At 33.7% G+C, this 25,851-nt stretch overlaps 1 protein-coding gene across 11 annotated transcripts in view; it reads left to right on the top strand.

The window, feature by feature from the left end:
- Positions 1–25,851, top strand: part of ADGRB3 (adhesion G protein-coupled receptor B3) — a 470,566-nt gene that overhangs the window by 195,533 nt on the left and 249,182 nt on the right. For 9 of the 11 annotated variants that reach the window (XR_013948141.1, XR_013948142.1, XM_080584111.1 and 6 more), the window contains 6 exons: positions 4,332–4,493; positions 11,584–11,748; positions 15,367–15,531; positions 16,432–16,596; positions 21,267–21,368; positions 21,934–22,040. Coding sequence is in view for 8 of the 11 variants with exons in the window: in XM_080584111.1 (XP_080440237.1) it covers positions 4,332–4,493; positions 11,584–11,748; positions 15,367–15,531; positions 16,432–16,596; positions 21,267–21,368; positions 21,934–22,040 (866 nt within the window). In the remaining 3 variants the exon portion in view is untranslated. The remainder of the gene's footprint in view (positions 1–4,331; positions 4,494–11,583; positions 11,749–15,366; positions 15,532–16,431; positions 16,597–21,266; positions 21,369–21,933; positions 22,041–25,851) is intronic. The other 2 variants (XR_013948143.1, XM_080584114.1) reach the window with 1 other exon arrangement.

Here is a 25,851-nt window from a genome sequence, read left to right as displayed (position 1 = left end):
ATTTGCAGAAATCAAAATATTAAGTAATATAAATACATGTATAACCAATCAGTGTAGATCTGTTTGGTAAAGAATTTAGATAAGGAAAAAGTCTGTTTCTCTCCTATTAATCTATAAAACGACTTTTATGTCTAACTTCCAGTTGATACTGCTGTAAGCAAACTCTTATATGGCACACATAAATGGAAGAATGGAGCCAAGAACCCCCTTGGGCTTCATGAAGTTAATGTTTAGGCAAGTAGAACTTACTACTTACATACCTAGCTCAGACTTATAATGTTAGTTGCTTACTACATAGAATGACACTTTTGCTTTTATGCTGCTTCTTAAATTAATACAATTACCCTAAAATAAGTAAGAGGATCTGTTTTATTTCCTCATATAAATCCCTAAAACTTTCATATTATCAGGTAAAACTTGTATCTGATAATTTCTAGTCATCCATTGCAGTGCATCTATTACGGGTGTTAGAGAACTGCATTATAAATGCAGTACTTACATGATCACCTTCTGATATATTGTGTGTGTGGAGTGGGAGATGAATGTACAAAATTACACAGGCTTGTACAAGGTCCTGTTCTGAAAGCAGGTGACATGTATCAGCAGAGTATATAAGTTTACATGCCAAACTTTGAGGAAGTGTATCCTTTACATGCTGTAGGTTAACGCATTTTAAATAATACTGTGCTCTTTTTGAACATACTAATTTTCATCTCTTCTTCATTTTGATTTTCTCTGTAGTGACCATTGCATATTTTCTTCACCTCTAATGCACTCATTTTCTTGTGATATAATTAATGTGTTATCTTCTTAAAATGATTCATAAGGTTATTCTAACATATCTCATGAATTTACCCATGTTCTAAGAAGTCTAATAGCTTTTAAAATACCTTGTAAATTGATACTCTCTGAGTTTTAGGCTTCCTATATTTTAACCTAATTTATTTTGTGTAATAATAAATCAGATACAAATGTACAAAATGTTTGTATGGCCTAAAAGTGCAGAGAGACAGGAAGGTAGATTTTTTCTGGAAAAGATTTATGATACGTTTTTAAGACCAACAGAATAGTGGACTTAATCCACTATTAAGTGGAAATTGAGGACTTTTAAAATGTGATATTAGAATATGCATTCTCCTTTTTGTTTGTGAACAATATGAGGCAGTAAAGAAAACTTTTTTTTTTTTTTTTTAATATTGTGTAAAGAATTTATTGTCCTATATTTGTCATTTTATGTGTTTGGACTGATCCTTCCCTTAGGTGTTATGGGATTTAGAATGTATAATACAGGTAAGTGTTACACAGGTCAATGAGGCCTTCCATACAGTAAGTTCTGCTTCCTCTTACATATTGAGCAGCAGGGCAGAATGAGGGCTTTGTACCCTGTCAACTGTTAATTTGAGAATGTAGGTTTAATATAATACCCCTCGTAACCTGAGTTCTCTGAGGGAAAATAAAAAGTAGCCCTTTTGAAATTTTCATTTTAGAAAAGAAAAAAAAAGGTAAAGAGATAAAAAAAAAAAAAATCTATTTATGTATTGAAGGCATTCTAGCAATCTAGGTTTATTTTAGAAAATAAAGAAGTCTCTATTTGCTCATGGTTAACCATGGTTAGAAAAATCAAAATACATTGAGCAAAAGAAAGTGGAGTAGTTGGTAAGATATTTTTTTTTCCTCTAATTTTACTCTTTTTGCACAAAAATCATGTTAGTATGGAGGATATTTCTCCAGCCAAAATTGAAACTTTCTATCCTTTATACATGTTGAATTATATTGATAGATTCTTCCTTTTGTGAATGGACAGTATATATATGATCAGGACTTTTAATATGCAATGTTAATTTCAAAATTTGCTCATTATAATCATGCCTTTTACTATCAGATCAGTGTTATTTTCATCATATTCTGAGGGTTAAGAGCAACTTTTTGTCACTAAGATCTCTGATATTTTTAATTTTTAACACTTCATTTCTATATTTATTAGGTATACACTGTCAGAGGTCTGTGTAGGATAATGGAAAATTTACACTGAGTATGTATGACTATTTTACATAACGAGGAACATCTTAAGAAACATAGCTTTGACTTTTTCTGCTGTTTGACCTTTCATCTAAACCACCTAAACAAAGGCAAAGTCAAGCTTCAAAAATACAGCAAAAGAAAAATAAATAAATAAATAAATTTACTAGCTTGGAAATTCGTAGGAATACAAGTATTTTATCATGTACATAGGGCTTATAGTTCACATTGCATAATTGTTACTATCTACCTGAATATTAGCTGCTATTACCATATTATATCCTTTAACCTGAACCCAAGTCATGTAACAGTCTAAACAAAATGCTAAATACAGTAAAATGATTAAAACAGTAATCAGTAATTAAATTTCTCCTTTGTCCTCCTAACAAATAAAGAAAATGATTTCACAGATCACTTTGGTGAACTTTTGTATTTAAAAAAACTCATCATTTTATGCTTGCCCATAGAAGTTATTACAGTTATATACAATTTTATGAAAAGTGGTGGTATTTGTGTGCTAATTATAAAGCATTCTGTCTTGTTACTGAATAAGAAGCATAGTTTCTTATAGTTTTAAATCATTGAATAACCTTAAAATTAGATAACCTTAAAATTCTTAGAGGACTAGCAAAGACAAAAATTTTGCAAAGGTTTCATGTTTGGCCTCTGGAAACAACAAAAAAAGAGCCTGGGCAGATGCTTGCTACAAAGGCACCACTTCAAGAAATAGTGTATCGTTTACCAAATTCTTGGACGATATAACAAAAGTGTTACTGGTTTGCAGACATTCCTTTGTTTCCCTTGATTCCCTACCAGTGCCAAAACTTTTGAAAGACAAGAGGTATTTCAATATAACTGAAATTTTAAGTGAGCTACTCAAGACTGAAATTTTTATCATTATTTTAAAGCTGATTTTACCACTGATTTTTGAAACTAAATCAAGTCTGTTTCAAAAAATCCAGAATATAATATAAGCTTCAGCAGGCAATTTTTAACTGATTTTTAGTGGAAAAGGTGAATATGAATCTACAATTATTTACTCAAAATCTTTAGAACTTTCACTTTAATCATATTTGTGTTATTTTTGCATTTTTTTTCTATTAAAAATGCACTCAAGTGATCAAGTTTTCTGTAGATGAATGTCTTTGGGAAATTCCAGAACTGTGTGTGTGGCTGTTCGTGACAACTAAATTTAAACATTCTTTCCTGAACATCCACACAAGAAGACCAGATGCATTACTCAAAACACAAACAAAAACAAAAACAATCAATACAACAAACAAACAAATCAGAAATAATATAATGTGCTCTGCTTCAACAGTAAAAACAACAACAACAACAACAACAACAAAACACAATTCACAGGTACAATAGTAATAAATTCCATTCAATTTTGCACATTTTATGGAATAGTAGTTTCTGCAAATTAGTTTTATGTCTTTCAGTATGACTACATGAACACTAAAAAAGCACATGCCATAAAACAGGAATTAAAAACTTTTTTTGTAGTTGTTTGGAACAGCCATTGAATTTTAAATATGAAAAAGATTCCAAATTAAAAGCAAGTAGCTCATAAATTTCTTGGATAAATGATTATTTGAGAATTCTTCATTCATTGTTCCTTTTTGACAATTTTGAACATAGTGGTAAGTACTATACACAGTAATGAGGTCTAGCACATCTAACAGTTTAAGACATCTCTGAGTCAAAAGCAAGGAGCAGAGAAGTGCTCAAATCAAATTTCCTGTCCCACTGTTCAAGTTAAAATCTGGTAAACAAAGTGCACCTCTTTGCCAGGGAACTTCTCTCAAATACTGTATGACTCTTCTTCACTGAAGAAAATATAAGAAATTGTGTTGGTTTTTTTTTTTTGTTGTTTGCTTGTTTGTTTTTTAATCTAAATTTCCTTACTGGCAGAGTTCCTAAAAGCTTAATTCTGGAGTGACAAGTATAAATATCAAAGATAAATCCTTTGCTATTATATAAAAAGAGTTGTCTATGTTCTTGTAACATCCTGAGGGCAGTGTTGTTCCTAAAATGTTGAAGGGCACTATTTCTCATAAATTCACAAATGATGCCAAGCAATCAAAGTGTTTTCTTCTGACAGGCATTATGTGACTGCAGCATTGTAGGTGTCTTTATTTTATATTCATTGCACATTTTCACAACTGCTTTACTCCATGAACTTTTAAATATTTATTTTGATATGATACTTTTGTCTTTAATTTATAAAGGCAGATAAGCTTCAGCAATAAAAATGTCTCATTAATTCTTATGTCTATATTCATGTTTGTTTGTTGTCTTGAATACAGGTGAATCTGGTGTGGAAGAGTGGGCCCAGTGGAGTACGTGTTCAGTTACTTGTGGTCAAGGGTCGCAGGTGCGAACCAGAACTTGTGTATCACCTTACGGGACACACTGCAGCGGCCCTTTAAGAGAATCAAGGGTTTGCAATAACACTGCCCTCTGTCCAGGTAGTGTTAGCAGCCAATAAATAAAATTGTGGATGTTTTTGAACTGTATAATGATAAGAATTTGAAACTATATATTTTTTATTATTATCATTTTTTATTATTAATTTCATAAGAGCATTTCAGTTGGAACAAAGAAATGGAATTCTATTCAGCTATGAAATTTATAATGTAGATTGTTATTTTTACCTTCAGAACAGCCAAGACATGGAACAAGAGTCCTTTTGTCTAACAGCTTCAATTTTTTTAATAAGTATTCCCAGCTATTCACTATTTTCACTATTAAAAAAAAAAAAAAAAAAGAGAGAGAGAGAGAGAAGGCATAGAGTAAGTACTAAATACAAATTAGAGAAGAAACACAGATCACCAATATACTAAAAAGCAGAGACTGATTAACAAGGTGGGTTAAGTTAACATATATAATTTGACACTGCTACAGTTTAGCCATTTAGAGTACTGTCTTCTAGGCAGTGGGCCAGACAATGTCCTCTGCACAGTAATGTCTTCTTTTATATTGTGCTGGCAAGAAAGGGCAACAGCTACCCATCAAAGGAAGAAAGATTGGACAAAAATAACCTTCTTACTACAGACAAAAGGTAAAGGTCATAAGTATCTTCCATTACAGTTTTCCTACTACTTTTTTCTAGGAGATCTGGACATAGTCAGAATTCAGCAGTAGTTATGCTCTAAGGAGATGAGACAGGCATATCTGAGTTAGTTGCTGAAAGGGCATATCTCATTTCCTTAGTTTGCTCATGGATGTGTTTTATCTGGGATGGGAAAGAAAAGGGAAGGCATATGGCCTGTGACTACATTCATTTTCCTCTGCTGTCTCTGAAAAGGAAAAATTCCTTCCTGCCTCATTTCAGATGATCAAAATCCTCAGCTTTTCTGTAAAACTTGATTCTAGGAGGGTGGTGAGCCAGATTCTGGGGAAGCTCACTCCATTCTGAAGTAAACTAGACTGTCTCATACACAGAATCCCCTGGATTTTATCTCAATGAGCAGTAGTGTATAGAATAAGACTCAACGTTGCTACTGCATGTTGAAAAAATATCCAGGAGAAAAATGCATACATGACCACCTCAGAGTTTGTGTATCGGAGCTATAAGCCTTTACAGAACCTCTGCAATGAAAAGCAACTTAAAATATTGTATTAGATAAGCCAACACTGTAATAAGAGCAGCTATCATCACTGAATGCTTTACCATTATGCTTTAGATAGACAACTCACATGTGATTTCCTAATATTTCAGGGTAGAAAACCCAAAGCCACTATTTCTAAAAAAACTGGGGTAGCTTACAGTCTACTAGAGGTTGGATTCTTTCCAAAACTACCCTCAACTTGAAAGTATGTAGTACAAAAAGAAAACTGTAAAATAAAATAAGAAACCTTCCAAACAATCAAAGATAGACTTAAAGATTCTTTTGAAGCAATATGAAATATAAACATGAAAACATACTCCAGCACTCTCAATGACACACAGCTCTGCCACTTTCTTGCTCATTTAATAACCTAAGAAAAGGCAAGGTGTTTAAATCACCTAATTTTGCAAAATTTTATCCTCATTCTCTCCAGTAAGGAATGATAAATTTTCACATAAAAACAACAAGTCTATGTAAAGCAACAGCCAAGATAATTTAGTCAAAGTAACCTGGGGGGGGGAAAAAAAAAAAAAAAAGTTAATTTGTAAAATTTACATTGTCTAGCAAACTTCTGAACAATGCTCACACAGAAGGACTGTTCCACATGTCTCAGTGACAAAGGAGCTCTTTCCACACACACAATGCCCACTTCAGAGTATGGCTTCTGTTTCCAGTTATTCAGTGTGAGCAATGTCTACCACTGGATAACAGTGATACTGCCAAGATATTTTCATTTTCATATCACCACAGCTGATTCTGATAATCTTTACATATGTTGTGTTACCTTTCCTAAATAATTAGTCTTCTAGGCATAATCTTGCATGTTGTTTCACATAACTGCAGTAACCTTACTAATTTATGTTGGTCTCTGTCTGGCTAGAGGGGTCACTATGTGTGGCAGTGTGCAGGATTAGCAATTTAGAAAGATGCTTTTCATAGTCAGAGCTCCATTAATTTTTCAAACATGCTTTTAATTCTAGGCTAAATATCCTCTGCCCTCATTATAGCATGTATCCTGTCTCAGAGAGTTGCATGATTCAGGATTATCCCCGGCTCATGCATAAGAAAATGCACAGTTTGTAGACTAGTATAATGTAGACTAGTATAAGTGAGGTCATTTTGAGAGCTATGTTAACTATTTCCAAATAGCAAAGCTGTGACTTCAAAATAAACAGTTATGCAGAGTGGCTTATACTTCAAACATCTATCGACAAACTTCAAGAGAACATGTTACACTTAAAAATACTAATGCAAGGCTGTATTGATTTCATACAGTCCCTTCAGCGTCCACTGGGAATGGACATCACTGGGATGTTAGAGAGTACATCTGTCTGTGATCTCATTATCCTGGAAAATTTTGAGAATGGGATTCACCAGCTTTATCATTATGCAACAGCAGGCTATATCACAAAGTCTTTTGCATAAGTACATGAAAGCTATTGTATCTATCATTTTTAGCTATTTTTTTATTCTGCTGAATATATATATATTATATATATATATAACATATATATATATCACGTATATAGTGCTACTGATAATTAAACTAAAATCATGAAGGAACTATTGTTTCCACAATTTTTAATTTATTTATATTTTTTCCAGACCAATACTATTTCAGGGATGGGAGTCCACTAGGTAATTCAGGCAGTGTCTTGGAATCAGGGGCCTTCTCAAGAAATGCAACATTGTAAGCTACAACATGTAGTTCGTGTTACCATTGTTATTGGTTCTTTTGTGAGCAGAGGCATTTAGGATCCAGTACTGCAGTGCCACTGATTCATTTCAGTTTAACTGATAATTTCTAATACATCTAAGACTTCAAGGAGAAAGAATATTGCATTTCTATAACTGTAGATCATCTCAGTTAGTTCCTATTTCTCCTTCCCCATTGCCTTCAGCTACTTTCACCACAAAATTTAGCTGAAGTTCGGAATTTTCAGGCTTATGGGTAAAGCAATACATGAAAGGAGCAAGACTATCCTAAAACATTTCAAACATTTGTATGCTCAAAAGATTTTGGCTGGTGCTAAGTCTGCTATATTCCCATCATTTCTCAAGGCTTATGTCAATGAACTTTAGCCATATTACCGAAATTTTGCACATTTCAGTATGTTTTATGTCTGCATGGGTACACTAACAAAACTGTTAAAAGTTTTTAAATCCTACAGTTTTATTGTTATTAATCAGTGCTTTGGAACTTCAGGTCTTCGCTTGAGAGTGGGAAAAAAAGAGTGAGGGAAATTTAGCTTTATAATTACTAGACACTGCAGAAATAGAATGGATGTGTGACTTAAATGTGAATGGTAGAGGACAGGTGTCAGAAAGTTTTTGATTTTTTTCTTATTATTACTAATTTAAGATTTTTTTTCAAATATACAATTTGAGCCATATTGAAGAAACAGAAACTATAGCACGTAAATGTGTTTAAATTCATGCATGAAATACCTATAATATCATTTTAACAATTCCTGTAATGTAGCATCTGGTTTGTTTTAGTTAATCAGCCATATTAAACTTTACCAGAAAATAAAAACCATCAATGTCCATAATATCTTTTCCAATATCTTTTTAGTATAAACATGAAAAAATCAGAAGTATTTAAACCCCAATAAAAATCTCCCAAAATATGCTTGTAGGATGAATGCCAGCATGGCCTCACGCCTCCTCCCACCTCACAAAAGTTGTGCATTGTGAACACTGTGGGTGTTCACTTCAACATGATTAGGTTCACAGAGTGGCAGAATGAAGGGAAGGATGCTCTGCAGTAATCCAAACTCGTTGTGCTAGCAATGATTTTGACAGATAAGTTGGCAATAATTTGAATATTTTTGTCCCAAATAATGAATCTTGCATCTGAAACTGTGTTATAGAAAACAGTAACTCCTCTGTGAGCCAGCTCTCCATCTGGTGTAATTTGGCATAGCTCATCTGGCTATAATTCATCAGATGTTATAGGGTATTGGGTTATTTTTGCATTTAAAGAATGATATTAAGGAAAATGTAAATGAAATATCAGGAATAATATTTGAAGGTAAGAAATTTTAAATTAAAATGTTTTTTTAAAGCTGATCTGGATAATACTGGACATAGCTGTGATGCATTGGACAGGTTGATTTTCCTTTATATTTCTATGCTCATAATTGTTGTTTACTTAGTGGTATGCCTTTCCCATCCTTGACTTTATTAGTTATAGAATCATAGGATCATTAAGGTTGGAAAAGACCTCCAAGATCATCTGGTCCAACCATGTTCTGCTACTCTTAGATATACAAGCCTATACATACAAGAAGGTACTATGAAATTATTACTTACTGTTCTAACTATTTTCACAGAAGATTATTTTGGGCACATCTTACCTTAAACCAGAAACAGATAGAGTCTAGTGCAAGTTTGAATCCACCCAAAGTGAAACATATTGTTTCTGCTTCTGTTCAAATCCAAAATCACAAAATAATTACTCAATGTTCCTGCTAACATGCAGTCACTCTTGCCAGAAGAGATATACAACCTCTTGGCTCAAGACAATAGCTTTAAAGAAGCTCTCAGCTAATGGTTTGTGTTTTGTTGTTGTGCTTTTTTTATTATTACTATTATTCATTTTTAAATGAAGATAACTTATAATATTTCAACAGCATCAAACTGAAACTCCAAATTAAACATTAGACTTAAACTCATATGTACCCTGAAAAACCTTATCACATGTCTACATAGTGTCTAGACCTTTCCAACGTATTATTTTTACAGCATATTCTTTCTCTAATTTGGATTAATTGATATTTGTTATGTTTTACACTTTAAGTTCTTCTTGTTTCAACTGAGCATCTTTTAATCAACCATTGTTGTATGAGTAGATGAAATTATATCGCCATTACTACTGATTGCCATTTGGAATCTGATCTTACAAATTGGTTTCTCATTGATTTTTCTCATGTGTTAACAAATCTGGAGTCTTAGAAATATGACTGGACTCAGAATCTAATTCATTGCCTATGCAAAAAAAGTCTTCAAATGTTATGGCTGGGTCAGAGTTTTCTTCTAGTTATAGTACTTGTTGAAGAAAAGATGAAACATAAGGGGTCATATGCCAACGATCACCAATTTACTAGTTTCAGAAGACTTAGGTTTCCTGGTTTTGACCAAAATGGCAGAATTAATCAAAGTTTCTAAAATAACTAGACTAAAATCTGTCACTATGACATTAATTTGGAATGTCCCTGTGTGTTTTTTTTTCCTTTTGCTAATATAAAGCAGATTGATGTGATATTTAGAGTAAAAGAATTTTAATAAAGCTATCCATGTACGACATGGAATAATTACTCTACTTTTCAACTACTTGTATGTGACCAGCTCAAAACCTTTCATCAATTAAGCTGTTATCTAGTAGCTGAAAATGTTCACTGTATGAAGCTTGGCATGTTATGTCAGATAGAATTTCTATGACATTACCTCAAAAAAATTTACCCTAGCAGTAAAATCTGAAACAACAATTTTCCTTAATTTTAATGAAATGCAATAGAACATACCTACATGCAGAATTGTCCTTGATCTTACTGAATATTTTATGATAATATACCAGGGAGATGTACCTCCTTCCCCACCCTTCGCAACTGAATTCCACCTTGGAAAATGTTATTCTGATACCTACAATAAGGGTTTATTTGTAGGAACTGGGCAGGTGATATCTGCCTTCAGGGCAAAGGAAACCTAAAAATTAGTTCTTTCACAGTGATCAAAGAGATGTAAAGACAATCCAGAAAATCCATTTTTTTGTAATGTTGCGAACTATTACCAATGATACACTGAGGTGTTATACACTATTTCACCCTCCAGACACCCTTCAAACAGTGTTGCAGAAACATACGCAGTTATATGATATCATCTATGATGCTCAGTCTGGGTAATAAGTCTCTGGATTTTCATAAATGTCTGGCATTACTATAGTTTTCCTGTTTCCAAACACAGCCTAACTAAAACCAGTGCAACTGCTTTTATTTAACAAGAATAACTACAGCATGTTTTGCGCTATTTCTCAATTTACGAAGAATTGTCTTGCCAAATCATGTATGGGGTTCTCTTAGTGTTATATATGGTATATAGGCTCAGACGGATAATGTTTATTAGCTTCTTCTGCATTGGAAGTTAGAAAAGATTCATTTTTTATGATTCTTTATATTAATCTAATGAAATATATGTATATTATAATATTTATAAGTGTTTATAATTTATAATGTTCTCTGAAAGTATTTGAAGTTTGTTGAGTCAACATTTTTTTAAGACAGATGCATGCATTACTATATATGTTTGATCAATTAATATGTTCATGTAAAAAAATATATTTAAAATCTCTTTGTGTGCTCTTGGCATTTTTGAGGAAGCTAATCAAGCACAAATGCTGTCATGTTTCCACATTAATATAAACGTGCAACAATTGTAAGAGCCCCAGTTTATCAGGGTAACAGTAAGAAATTGCCAGAGTTATGCCTTTATTTTCAAAAGAGAGCTTAATTTTGATTGCTTCAAGTTTTTACAGTTGTGGTGAGACCTAAAGTGTATGCCTTGTTTTAACAAAGACTAGTCTTCTGAAAATCAGGGCTATTAAACATATCTCAGGTCATATACCAGAAAATCATAACCAGCTTTAGAAAACAGAAGCCATCTTTCTTAGAAGAGTAAAAGAAAAGAAAATGTGGTAGTGAGATTAGTTGAAAGATTAGAGAAAATGGTTCAAAATTAAATATAATTTATAAAAGATAAGAGTTTGAAATTGAAATTAACCATTTTTTACAAAGAAGGTTTTATTTGCCAATACTAGAGATTACCTATGTACTGATATCCTTGAAGTTGGCAAAATAATTACCTTTTACGATATTGATCTTGTTTATTTTGAAATCTTTTTGTTACTTCTGTGTCTGTTTCTGGTTAAAATCTGTTTGGTTTGTTGCAGTACATGGCGTTTGGGAGGAATGGTCACCTTGGAGTCTGTGTTCATTCACATGTGGTCGAGGCCAAAGAACTAGGACAAGGTCATGTATACCTCCCCAGTATGGGGGAAGATCATGTGATGGACCTGAAACACAACATAAACCGTGCAATATTGCACTCTGCCCTGGTGAGCTTATATAGCAACTTTTTGCTTTGTTACAGTGCATTTGATGTGGGTTGTTTGTTATTTCTTTCATTGTGTTTTGTGCTCACACACACACACAAATGGCATGTAAAGTGTGTAGGAAGGGTAATCTTGTTAATAATTCTGACTGTAATGATCAAAAGGATATAATCAGTATGATAACTCTGTTTGAGATACTATACAAGCAGGCAATTCTTAATTCCTTCAAAATTCTCTCTATATATGGCACTTATAAGAAACTTTGATTCAGGATGTCTCTTAGAGAACCAAAAAACAAGCAACTTTCTGAGTGTGGCTTAAAGGGAGACATTCAGAGATTACATAGTTTGCATCTGCCATGTCTGCTTAGATTAAGTTCACTGGGACATTCATTATAATTATTTATTCACCACATACACATTAAAAAAATAAAAAAACATATTTGAGAAACTAAATTTTTAATTGCTATTAATTTATTGAAACTGGATATCATTTACATGTGTGCAGACAGAAGGCTGACACAAGCTATGACACTATTTGAACCCCATTTAATCCCTTATGGTAAGAATTTTAAGTGCCTTATTTCTGGGAGTTTGTCACTAAACCTCTGCAAAAAACTACCCCTAAACAAGTAAACAATGTGTGGGTTTCAGGCTTTCATGTTAAACCTTTCATTCATGGAAATTGAAACTAATTAAAAAAGAAAAAAAAAGAAAAAAAAGAAAAGTTATTCTTTTGAAATTGATTTTAAAATGTCTGTTCACAGGTTACGATTAATTATGAAAAAAAATTATTATATGGATATATACATATACTTACGAAAGGTTTTTCTTTAAAAGTCACCTTCTTTATGACTATAGAACTCATAGTTCAATACCTAGGAAGCTTAATACCTAGGAATGGAAAAAGTGTCAGGTAGCTGTAATGTGGGAACTTTCTTCCACAAGATCTGTCTAACAGAGTTATGCTTGCCTTTGCGGTAGGCTTGTTGAATATTCACAGTTCACAGCAATGCTGTGAGTGGATTCCCCATGACTGGAGCTCTTCTGGAAAAGGGTTGATGGACATTTCATTAACAAATGGTTGTTTGATGATTTGGAAACAGAGGAGAAGGAAAACATGGGTGGAACTTAGCACCTCACAGAAATAAAACTTAAAAAAAAAAAATACTAAACCCAAGCTTTGTTTTATTCTGGTCAGCAAAGCATACTCCAACTTTAGCCATTTTTTTTTTTTTTGAAAAACTTTAGTCTTGTATGCAGCTGCAAAAATATGACTTAATCCAGTTTTTGGCCAAGTTGGTAGCTGTGCAATTTTACATGTGCCTACACAAAAATAATTAACATGATATATGAGCATGAAGCAGAATTGACAACACAAAAAATGCCAAATAAAAATAGCTGAAAAGAAATTAATGCATTCAGTTCACTTTGGTATTGAAAAACAGAACAAAAACAAAAACCACACAAAGATAGTGCACCTAATCTGTTAAAATAAAGGGTTATCTCAGAATTCTGGATTTGAACAGTGATCTGTACTTAAATGGCTTTCACCAGAGGAGATTGTATACTGGCTACATTTAAAGTAACAGCTTAAATCTTTGCTGAATGTGAAGACTTTCTGTAATTTGAATGTTCAATTTTATAAAGGAATCTTCATGTTCAATTCGTTAGCCTTTTAGCAGTATTTCTGAAATAGAAAAATAACACACTTTTTGCTCCTAAAGATAAGAAGGGAGAACTATGAAATATATATGAGATGCCACAGAATGAGTTTCCTCAAAAGACAATATAATAATTGATTCAATCTTTCCTACCCTAAATAATACTATATAGCAATGAATAAAACTGAAGAGGGTGCATTGAAATGTAATTTCCATAATGTTTTCCTCTTCACATAAAGCTTTTATGATTAATGAATGAAACTAGCTTCCATGTTTGGAAAGAGTTCCTTTCTGCTGAATAAATTATCAGGGTACAGCTTCATGGCTTGAGAGGCATCTGCATTGAGAAGTGGTTCACAACCAGACATTACATAAAATCTTTAATATAGAACTTGAGGGAAAAAAATAATCAAAACCCTTCCTCCTTTAATTCACTGTTCTCTAAGATCCTGGGAATTAGAGGTACAGATATTATCTTTGAACTGGTAGAAATGCTTTATGATAATTTTTGGACAGCGGTAAAATAGTTCATCTCTGTATTTCACTGAATATAGGTGCACGCATGCAGACACAGTACCTTTAAAAAGAGCTTTTAAAAGTTAAATCACTAAATTAAAGATCCTGCTTCCTCTTTAATTCTTAACTCCACCAACTTCGAAAGCTACTATCCCAGCTGTCCTTCAGAAGAATCCTGAAACCAGGGATTGGCAAATGTAGCAAGTGAATTTACTCATTTTCAGCAATGATACTTTTATGACAACAGTAATTATAAAACCATGTTTTCAAGGAATAGTATTAATCAAAATTATATTACATCCCAAATTTTGAGTTTATATTCAGCAAATGCAGGTGCAACAAGCAATTGATGATTTTAAAGTCAATAGGAATGTGGGATTCTGAATTAGTACAATCAGTAATATCATTTCATAATGCTTAACCATTTTTAAGAACACTGTCTAGTCCCATTATCCATTATATACAATGTAAATTTTCACTTGTATGGGAACTTAATTGGTTTATATTTTCTATAATTTTTGTTTTTAATATTTTCATTTGCATCAATGAGATTTCTGATATAGGAAATTAAAAATAACAGTCCTAAACATTTACCCATGGAAATATTCTTCCAAACCCATGTGTATGGGCTAATACAAATTACTAAATACAGAATTCATCCCCGTATCTATATTGTTTAAACATTCATCTTGACAAATTCAGGAAGCAGATTATTCAGTATGCAAAGAAAGAAAGTAGATTTGATGACCAAGACAGGCCATTTCTGATCTCCTATATTTTATCTCAAAGACTGCTGAAGAACTGTGATGGTTTTCTGAGAAAGAAATAGAGAAAGAAATAAATTTATTCAGCAATAAATTCAATTTTATAAATGTAGAGAACAGTCTTATGTTAGGCAATGTGGTAATTCTTGTTCTCCTTTTTCTACTCAGCTAACAGAACTAACTTTACAGTCAGGACAAAGAATCTTATAAGTTGACCTATGTGAGTGATAGCTGCAGCTGTAAAGAATTACTTTTAAAGGCTCAGAGCTTACAAGACAGGTCTCTACTTTGACCTAAAAAGACAAGTCTTTTACGTAATACTTTGTTTTAAAGAGAAAGAAAACTGCACAGCCTTTCAAACATTGTGGTATGCGAGCAAAGTCATAATTTGTCCTTTGTTACATCGGTGTAAAATTTGAGATGAAAAAGAGGAGATGAGGTAAAAAGGAAAGAGAAAAAAAAAATTAGTTTTAAATTATTTTAAAGTGGTTTGTAACAAGAACTTCTGTATTTGATTGCTATAAGAAGTCAAACTCTTTGGGCTCAGCCCAAAGCTCAGCTCTTTGGCATCAGCCCAAAGAGACGTGTTCATATCCCTACCCTAGAACAAACCCACAAGGCCTAGCATGGTTTTGGTGGTAACTCTGCTATGTCCATCTCTTTTGTGCCTCGTGGCAGTGGACGGCCAGTGGCAGGAGTGGAGCCCATGGAGCCAGTGCTCAGTGACCTGCTCTAATGGCACCCAGCAGCGAAGCCGTCAGTGCACGGCTGCGGCCCACGGCGGATCCGAGTGCAGGGGACCATGGGCTGAGAGCCGGGAGTGCTATAACCCTGAGTGCACTGGTAAGTATCCACCTGCCCTATGTCTGGAGGAGGAAGTGAAGGGTTGGGCCTGTCTGCTGCTCTGAGTGCAGCTGCTGGCACATGGGCATGCGCTTACTCCACCACAGGCCCCAGTGGGCTGTGGAGGATGGAGCAGCCTCCCCAGAAGAACTGGGGCCTGTCTCCTTTTTAATTTGATGAGCCACCTGGAGATAAAAAGAGTGCATCTGCAAAAGGCTGCATGACAAGGGCTGCATGCCTGCTTTTCAGTTTTATTGCCATTTAAAGGACATACAAGAAATAAGGAACTGTTTGAGGACTAAAATATTTAATATTTAGTAAAGTGTCTTAAGAAGCTAGGAAATGAATGTGTATGAAATGATTCTTTCTTACTCTGGGACTGTTTCATGATCCTCTGGCCAGAATTCCAGGGTGGGTAAATTAAATTTATACATACTTTTAGGCTGCATTCAACATGTCAGGGCATGTAAAGTCCTGCTTCTAAAATATCACATGCAAGAATGTATTTATTTACTTTTTTTAAATGATGCTTACGTACACTGCAAATCATTATGTGCACCCCTACAATAGCACTATACAAGTGCATATAAAAATATGCAAAAGTGACTGTGTGCTGTGTGTTTTGCAACTAACTCACTGTTAAAACTCACCAGTCTTTTTTTTTTTTTAACCTTGATATGCAAGTCGTTTAAACAAGCTCATATTTAGGAAAGAAGTAGAGACTTCCCCCATCTTTAGAGGTTCCATGGCCAGTATCTTCTACTTCTTGTCACTGGTAGTTACACAAACGCATCTAATCTATTTGGGGGCTTTCTTCTCTTACCTAAGTAAAGAATAACCTCTATGTCATCCTTTATTACTGTCATTATGTCATCACTGTAATTATATTTTTCCCAATAGCAAATGGCCAGTGGAACCAGTGGGGCCACTGGAGTGGATGTTCCAAGTCCTGCGACGGTGGCTGGGAGAGGAGAATAAGGATCTGTCAAGGGGCTGCTGTGACTGGGCAGCAATGCGAGGGAACTGGAGAGGAAGTTAGACGGTGCAGTGAACAGAGGTGTCCTGGTGAGAAGCAGATATAATCACTGTTATTACCTACACTGCAGTATGGCTTACTTTAACAGTCACCTTTAGGAGAGACAAGATCAACATCTGTAAAGCAGTAGTCCTAAAGAGTTGTGTTTATGTAGCAGGGTGTAAACTAGTTCAATTGAATATATGAGCATCATGTTTGAAATAAATCAAAATGCTGTATTATAGAAATATATCAGAAAAATATTTCATTGCCAAGGTACATCACATTTGTAGAAATAATTTGCTACAGAAATTATCTCTGAATACATTGTTTCTAAGAATATTAGGCCTGTTTTTGTAAATTGTGGAATTATTTTTATGCAGTGTGCAAGAGGCCTTGATGTTATATATTTGGGGTAAATTCCAGTGCAGTAAAGATAAGAGAAAAGCAGTGAACCTTACTATAGTGTATAGAATGAATGAATATATGTGACATTTCATAAAAAGCAAAGATTTAAAAAGAAAAAATATATATATTTCCTCCTTTAATATAATACTTAAATTTATTTCTTTGCAGCACTTTTTACTTAGTCCTTACAATAGATTTAAGTCTTTCTAAGTGAGAGCTAATAAAAGTGCACTTTTTAGCTCTTTCAGAAGTGAACTTATTTATCTGTGAAGAGACGTCCTAGAGAAAAAGAGTGCCCTGGAATAAGATAACAAAATAAGGTGCAAGTAGTAAGGTGTAGGATGATTTAGTCATTCACTTGGGAAATCCTGTGCTCTGAACTTCAAGCCAGGACACTTCAAAATTAATCTAGCAATCTCATTGACTACTGGAAAATTCCACTTCATATTTTGATGGCTCTGTGCTAGGGACAAAAAGACCTAAATAGCGGAGATACTTTGGGTCAGGAAATAGGAAATATATCTGATGTGAATTTTATGTTTTCGAGCCCAGGTTTTCATAGGCAGCATGCTTATCACTTGGCAGCCATCAAAGAACAGTTTTCAAGATAGTTGCAACATAGTAGTACAATGAATTTCATTGCATTTGAAAAACAGTAAAAGGACTACTTATAAAATTGTTATACTAGACTGGAAAAGTTTACCAATTTTAACTTTTCCAATGGTCTCTTTAATTTTAGTACATTATTTGAAAAGTAGGACAAAACAGAATCAGTATTGGGTTCCTAAATAAATTAAAATTTCCATAGCAAATAATTTACTTGGTAAATGTAGACTTTCCTCTATGAAAGCACCTCATTAAGAGAAGGTTAATGGGAATGTTCTCAATAAACAGACATTCAGATAAACAAGCTTTTGCTTATACAACCACTCCTGAAATGTTTTGTCTCTATATTTCAAAGTAAAACCACACTGCTGCAATTTTAAAAGGTTGCCACCTGCTGTTAATAAAATATTTTACAAATGTATTTGTAAGTCAAATGCACACAGAGCATTGTTTTCCATTTGCTATGTGTATTTATTAACTTGATTAATTCCAGATTAGAATCAGTATGCTTGTAGAAACCATAGTAATCTTTTAACAGGTTATACTTGTGCAGAAGATTATACCTGAATAACAGATATGTTTGTTTCTAGACTGATGCTTCCTAAAGAATCTCAGATTTAAATGTAGACATTGGATAATTTACCAAAACTTTGCATTACTAAAAATAAAATGATAGATTTAATTTTAATAAACACACAGCAAAAATGAAAAATACTGTACAGAAATGATGAAAAGATATTTTTGTCTAAGTCATTGAGAAACATGAGAGACTGTAACATTAATTTTTTTCTATATTAACATTGGTTTACCGTAAGTTTAAGACCAGATCCTCAGCTCTGAAGATGTGCATAACATATTTGTTAAGTGGATGAAGCTGCACCAGTTTGTATCACCCAGATTTCTAGACTTACAGAAGACGAAATTATATATTGCTGACTTATAACTGTATAAGCAAAAGGAGAATAAAACCTTTTTCTATTATGCAGGCTGTTGTTAATAAGGTACTTTGCAAACAGAGCTGTTCACTTGACTGACTGAAAGTATTGACTGGACTTTTATTGTTTGAGATCTGCATCATGTGAATGTTATTCAGGATCTTCATAGTCTTATCAGTGATTCTCTTCAACTGGTTCTGGCAGGAGCTGATTTACATCAGATACTCCTTGAAGCTGAATATAATCAGCACTAAGAAAGGCAGGCTCAGAACTATTATCTGAAAGTTGGTTTCTCAATTTACTTGGTTTCTAGACAAAAAATATCTTTCTGTGTGATTTATTTCTATAAACAATTAGTAATTTTAAAACTACAGTTGTTTCCTACTATCGTATAATATACTGGGAACAAAAGATAAAGATTTCATGTACTTTGGCTTCAGTCATTGCTCCTTTATTATAACCCAAATATCTGAAGTCAGATTTCACTCCTAACAGGTCAGCAGTGTTAAGGATTCAAGGAATCCTTTTATGAAGGATAACTTCAGAAAATTGTAAACAAATATGAAAAAGGAAAAAAAAATACTGAATTTCCTAGGCAGCTAGTTGAGCAGGAATCATTGTGGAAAACTTACTATAGAATGACCAAACAACAGCTTTGGAAAGAACGGTTTGTTTGTTTTTTTTTTTTTATGCACAGCTGTCCTTGATGCAAAAACAAAGTGTTGAGAGAGACAGAGGTGCACAGCACAGAGTCAACCAGGGTCCAGGCAAACTTGTTTGCCTGGGCTCGTTGACATATTATCCAAGTTCTGACTTGCTTCTACATCTCTCTTCACATAATTCTGAGTTTTGGAAATGGTTTTTACTTTGAACACAACACAGAGGTACACAGTTATCTCTGGCAGTAGGCTCAAATTAAAACAAGTTTTGAAAAGTGTCATGTAAAAGAATACAAGTACTAACCTTCAACAGACAGACAGAAAACTTCTGATATTACCTGTAACTTGCTATCATAAAACAGAGAACATGATATATATATAAAAGTGTGTATATATGCATGTATACGCATGTTTTCAGGAGGAAACAAAACAAAACAAACAAACAAACAATAAACAAACAAAAAACAAGCAGTATTTGTAGGGAAGTAAGATTTTTAGTTCTGAGAATCAGCCTTAGCAAGTGTTCTTAGTCATTTCTGTCTGAATTGGCCAGAGCTGCATGGTAAGCATACTTACCAAAGGTATCTAAATTTTTTCATATTTATGTAATTTATAATATTACTTCTGCATTATGTTAATCATACAATCTCCAAATCAGAACACTTCTTTTGTTTATAAGGTCATAATAGGGTAGTAATTGCATTTATAACCAGATGGCACGTTTCTCAAAGTCTGACTTTTTCCATTGTAACACTGGTCATGCACCCACTTCTGGGGCATGTCTGAAGCAGTGTTAGTATTCTAGATTAAGAATATAACCAAATTTCTTTGAGTTTTGCCATTAATGGATCACTTGCGTTTTTAGCAGCACAGTCTGTCTTGATTTACAATTGAGGAATGCTGATGGTGAGGCAAATTTAGCAGGCAATTTTTATGCCCAAGTGTGATTCATATTAGCATTACTGAACCATCTGCAAGGTATTCTTTATCATCTGCAAAGAGAGGGTACCGCTCCATTCCCTCCCTCACCTCACTCTTCTGTCAGCAGAAGTGCAAAAAAGGGAAGAGGGTGTATACAATTTTATGGTGTGTGCAATTGGATGGGTAAAATCTGGAGTCTGTTCCTGCATCTGAATAGAGTTTTCCCATGTAACCATGGGAAAATCATTGAATTGTTTCATTCCTTACCATCACTCCATCTGTAAAATAATGATAGCAGTTCCTTTAGAAGTTCCTTTCTCTTCTCCTTTTTTTTTTTTTTTTTTTTGGTAGCGACTTTACTGCAGGATTAGAATTTTCCTGAAATAACTGAAATAAATATAATAATACTTCTAAATAACTCATGATTTTTATGATTTTCTCTTCTGAATTTGGAATGTTTTCACTAATTGGTATTTGTCCTTTAAGTTGTAAGATGACATCAGCCAGACATTTGCTGTGTTGATCTAATTCACTCAAAAATTATAAACTGGGAATGTACAGTAAATATACAAATAATATTGCAATAACCAATAAAAGTTCATTTTGTTTTATAGCCACTCATACCCACATTATTGATTTACTTGCTTAATTACCAAATTGTAAAGAAATGTATTTCAAGGGAATAACCTGCTTTTTGGACTTCAGAATGTACAGTTCTCATTTTTTGCCCTTAGCACACGTGATGTTTAAACTGTGGCTTCAGAACTGATTCTTTCAGACACAGTTTAAGGTTCAGAAAAATCTGTAGAAATTTTTGTGTAAGATAAACATCGCAGCTTATAACCATGTAATAATTGTCAACTTCTTATCGATGCTTGGTATTATTGATCAAAATAGAACAATAAGAGATTCAAACCCATTAACATTACAGTCACCATCTAAAGAACATTGAAGAGAGTAAAGGCACAGACTATGAAATAAATACCATCACAAAGACTGTTATACAAAAATTAATGCTGTTTGTTTATATGTTTCATTCTTAAAATAAAACCAAAAAATGGTAATATATACATCTCAGGAAGAATTGGGGCAAGATGAAAGACTTACTTTTCTGATAAAAAATGTCTGTTTTACATTAATATTAATATTAATATTTATATTTATATTTATATTCTCATTTGTAAATGGCAGCACCTTATGAAATATGTCCTGAGGATTATTTGATGTCAATGGTGTGGAAAAGGACCCCAGCTGGGGACATGGCATTCAATCGATGTCCTCTCAATGCCACAGGTACAGTATTACTTTGAAATTACATGATAATAATAAAAAGGGAAAAATCTTTTGCATTTTATTCTAGAAATAATCACTAGACTCATACATATGTATACATGTGTATATATATATGAATATACATATAGCCTACATGTTTACATATCCATGTACATATAGCATATACATGTACCTATAATATACCTTGTCTCATAGTATGCATTTATGAATGGGTTTGTGATGTGTATGTATGTTTATATGTACACACATGCATATATGTTTGTCTATATGCATTATAGATAGAGAGAGAAAGCTGACAAATCAATTTGATAGGACCTATCAGGCAAACTGATGAAAATGAAGCAAAACATAAAAATCTTTTTAATTAAAAAGCAATGCTAAAATCCCAGCAAGTGAACATTGAAATGTTTTTCAGAATCTTGTACTACTCTATATGCTGATGATCATTGAATGAAATTGTTTCTGTGTCCTTTTAAAATAACATGGAATGTAGTTTAAATATGCTTCATTCTTTCCAATTGGTCTCACATATATAAATATTTTCTGTCTTCTTTGTGACTTACAGGCACCACTAGCAGACGCTGCTCTCTCAGTGTTCATGGAGTGGCCTTCTGGGAACATCCAAGCTTCGCTAGATGCATATCAAATGAGTACAGACACTTGCAGCATTCAGTAGGTGCAAAGCCAGCTTTAGTACTTGCTCTGTTTATTCATTACTAATCGTTCATGTGAAAACAAGCTTACCTATTTACTCTCAAGTCAGATTTCTGATGAGAAATGCCAGGTGGAAAACAGACCTAAGAAAGAAACATTTCTATTCATATTTCATATCATTCCAATCTGACATATTCCTGGTGCTTGAGTGAAAGAAGTTTTATCTTACTGTAGAAATGGAAAAATGATTCAGATTCCTTTCTTACATGCCCACTCTGTGAAATTTTTATAGGGGTCAGAAGGTAAGACATATTTTGGTTTATTAGAAAATGAGATGTGAATAAATGAGATTTACTGGAAGAGTGACGCAGTGAATAATTTTATAATACCTTGAATTCTATAATTGCACACGAGAAAGTCAGAAATGATATTTCTTCCTGCTATTGAATTTAGAACTTCACCTTCAAATTTAACAAAGAATAATGATTGTAGGGTGAAGCTATTGCAATGCCTTGGAAAAAGTAAAGTAAATCTAGATGAAGAAATATTATGTTTTTTTCAGCATGCTTAACAAAAATTTTCTTTGCAAAGCATATGGTACATACACTTAAATATACTATATCTATTATATACACTTATGTATGTTAAGAAGCAGAGGAATAATACAAAGCTGCACCAGGAGAGGTTCAGACTGGACATTAGGAAAAATTTCTTTACTATGAGGGTGGTTAAACACTAGAACTGGCTTCCTAAAGAGGTGGTTCATGCATGCCTGTCAATGTTCAAGAGGTATTTGGATAATGCCTTCATTAATGTTCTTTAACTTTTGATTAGCCCTGAAGTGGACAGTTGGAATAGATGATCTGAGAAGGTCCCTTGCATAAGAACCATTGTATATACTGCCTAAATATGCTTATACTTATGTACGTAATATATTGCATATACTACATTATAAATATACTACTATGGTATATGCTAGGTTAAAATAGAATTGTTACATTCTATTTCCACAGATGAGTCAGGTTAATATTTTGGTGGGAAGAACACCTTTGAAAATTCTCATGGACAATGACTTTTTCTTGCATCATATATTTTCTGACATTCTTATATACTCTGACTCCTTTTCCAAAGGCCACTGCTCCATTAGTCATTCAGCAGAGGGGCACTAATACAGCTATGTGCTTCATAACTTCCCAGTCTCATCCAAGTGCAACGTTTGAGTGCCATGTTTAAATATCTTTGGTGGCTTGGAAAGTAGCAATGTTGTTATTCCTCAAATCTGTCTTGCCACTTGGAGGAGATTTTCATGAATTTCCTTGAGTTTCACTTCTGTTTCAGTAGATTCCAACTTTATTGATTCCCGGGATTAAGTTTCAAGCATTATTTTTAAAATAACACAGAATAAAGTGCTAAAGCATTTTTCTCCACTGCGAACACTGCAAAGAAACTTTTATATTTGCTGTCTGTATGTTGTTCTACCCTTTAAGAGTTCACACTAGGAAAAAAAAAAAAATTAAATGGCTGCAAATATTTTGGTTTTGATATTTTTTGATATCTTATTCTTTCATGACAGCTGCATGTAGCATGTCTAAACATAGTCTTATATATGGGCATTGACAGAAATACATTTGTGTTTCATTTGTTTAGAAGTTGCATGTTTGTACATAGCATAATAAAGGTAATGTCTGCAGGTAATATATATGCACTTTTGAATAATAATGATATATTGCAGAAAAAAATCACACTGCAATTGAAAAATTGAAATTTAATATTTCTTTTTGAGCTGGTATTTAAAAGCAAATTTTTTTTTTTCTTTGTTATTTTTGCATTTAAATAGTCAGTCTTCAGAAATATTTTAAAGGATGTATTTATCTTAACATGGCTGGTTATCCCTTTGGAGTTTTCCTCTGTTCTTACCATTTTAGGTTTCACATCCACATTTATTCACAGCATTGATCCTCATTCCACTGATTCTGTATTGATATTCAGCCTTTACGTTATGTAGTGTTGGTAGAAGTCATTCATAAGCAACACAACCAGTGGGAAATACTTTTTCATGTTATTTAGTGGTATGACTTACCTGGCTGACTTTTGATGATGCATTGATGTTTTCTGAAGACCTGCAAGTCTACCTGACAGAAAGGGGTCATTGCTGAACAATTGAAGGCATCCATATCGGATTTATCTATTCTTCTATATTTCCTTTTTCAAAATATTAAATATGATTAGACCACACTGTGAAATAATCTTTTGCCAAAGAACATTTAAAAATAACTAAAGCTTCTTTAAAGTTATGCAAGCATCTAAAACCATCTTATTGCTGTACAACATTTGAGACTAGTTTATATGCATACAAATTAAAGGAGAAAAAATGATTTTTTTTACACCTGGGAGTTGCTCACAAAGAAAATCTGCTCGTCTTACATCTTGCTGCTTCTCAAAGTGAACAACACAACTTATTTAAAGAATCATAGAAAAAATGAGGTAAAGACTTATAAGGTCATTGGCCTGCAATGTAGGCTTGTACCCCCACGATACATATGTCAGCTCTATAAATCCCTGAAAATAGAGCTTTATAAGGAAGCTGCTGACAGAAGGTGTTGCTATAATAAATATATATGCTTATGAAAGCATTTATGAGATGCTTCGGTGTGCTTAACTTACAATAATGTTATTTTCTAACTTAGAACAGGTATAATGGGGGGTGTCACAGTTCTGTGCATGTTCCTATGAGTCTGAGATGAAAAACTTTCATTTCTCACCTGAAATGCATAAAATAGTAATGGGTGTATAGTCTTCAAATATGGTATTTATGAGGTTGGTTTAAAGCAGCTGATGTACATAATACACAGACAATACATACTATGTTAAAGGCATGCCCACCTGGAGGAATACAGACAGATCTCTTTGCCCTCCAAACACACCACATAGGATCCAGAACCAGCCCCAAAGTCACAGACCTGAACTCACATAGTGCTGTGCCCAAGCAAATGCTCTTTTATGAAAAGCATATCATATACTGGGATCCAAAGTACACAGATTCTGAACTGGAAACTTGCAATTATACTAGTAAATAAGTGTCCAAGCGTTAACATAAGCATCAACATAATCCTTGCAGTCATCTGCACTGTTTAATTATTTATCTGTTAGCATACTCCCTGACATGATTTACGACCATACCAACCAGCACTCTTCCAAACAACAACTAACATCGTTTACAAGACAGCATGGCAGAGAGACCATTCCCAGCAGGTAATAATCCTATCTTTCTCTTGGAGAATGAAGAGAAAGAGAATTTAGCTTGAGGGATACAAGCTGGCTTCACTCATTGGCCTCAGTTCTAGACAGTATCCCTGAGGCTTTTTTTATCTACTTTTATTTATTATTTACAATAAAAACATATTATATTTGGCCAGCTTGGACTGGGGGCAGAAAATATCAGAGCTTCATGTATTCATCAGTAAGACTACACCTGAAGTACTGTGTGCAGTTAGTTATAGGCTCCCCAGTACAGAGAGACATTCACATTCTGGAAAGAGTCTAATGAAGGGCCACAAAAATGATTAAGGGACTGGAGTCTCTCTCATTTGAGAAAAGGCTGAGAGAGCTTTTTAACCTAGATAAGAGGAGGCTCAGAGAGATCTTATGTATATTAATACCTGAAGGGAGGGTGCAAAGAGAATGGAGCAAAGCTTTTTTTCTGCGGTGCCCAGAGGCAGGACAGGAGGCAGTGGGCACAAGCTGCAACACAGGAGGTTCTTTCTGAATGTCAGGAGACACTTCTTTACTGTGCAAGTGACTAAGCACTGACACGGGTTACCCAGAGAAG

The sequence above is a fragment of the Anser brachyrhynchus genome (genome assembly GCF_964034855.1).
Source record: "Anser brachyrhynchus genome assembly, chromosome: 3".
In the NCBI taxonomy this organism is placed as follows: domain Eukaryota; kingdom Metazoa; phylum Chordata; class Aves; order Anseriformes; family Anatidae; genus Anser; species Anser brachyrhynchus.
The sequence above is the reverse complement of the archived record's forward strand: the minus strand, read 5'-3'. Positions and strand labels throughout refer to the sequence as shown.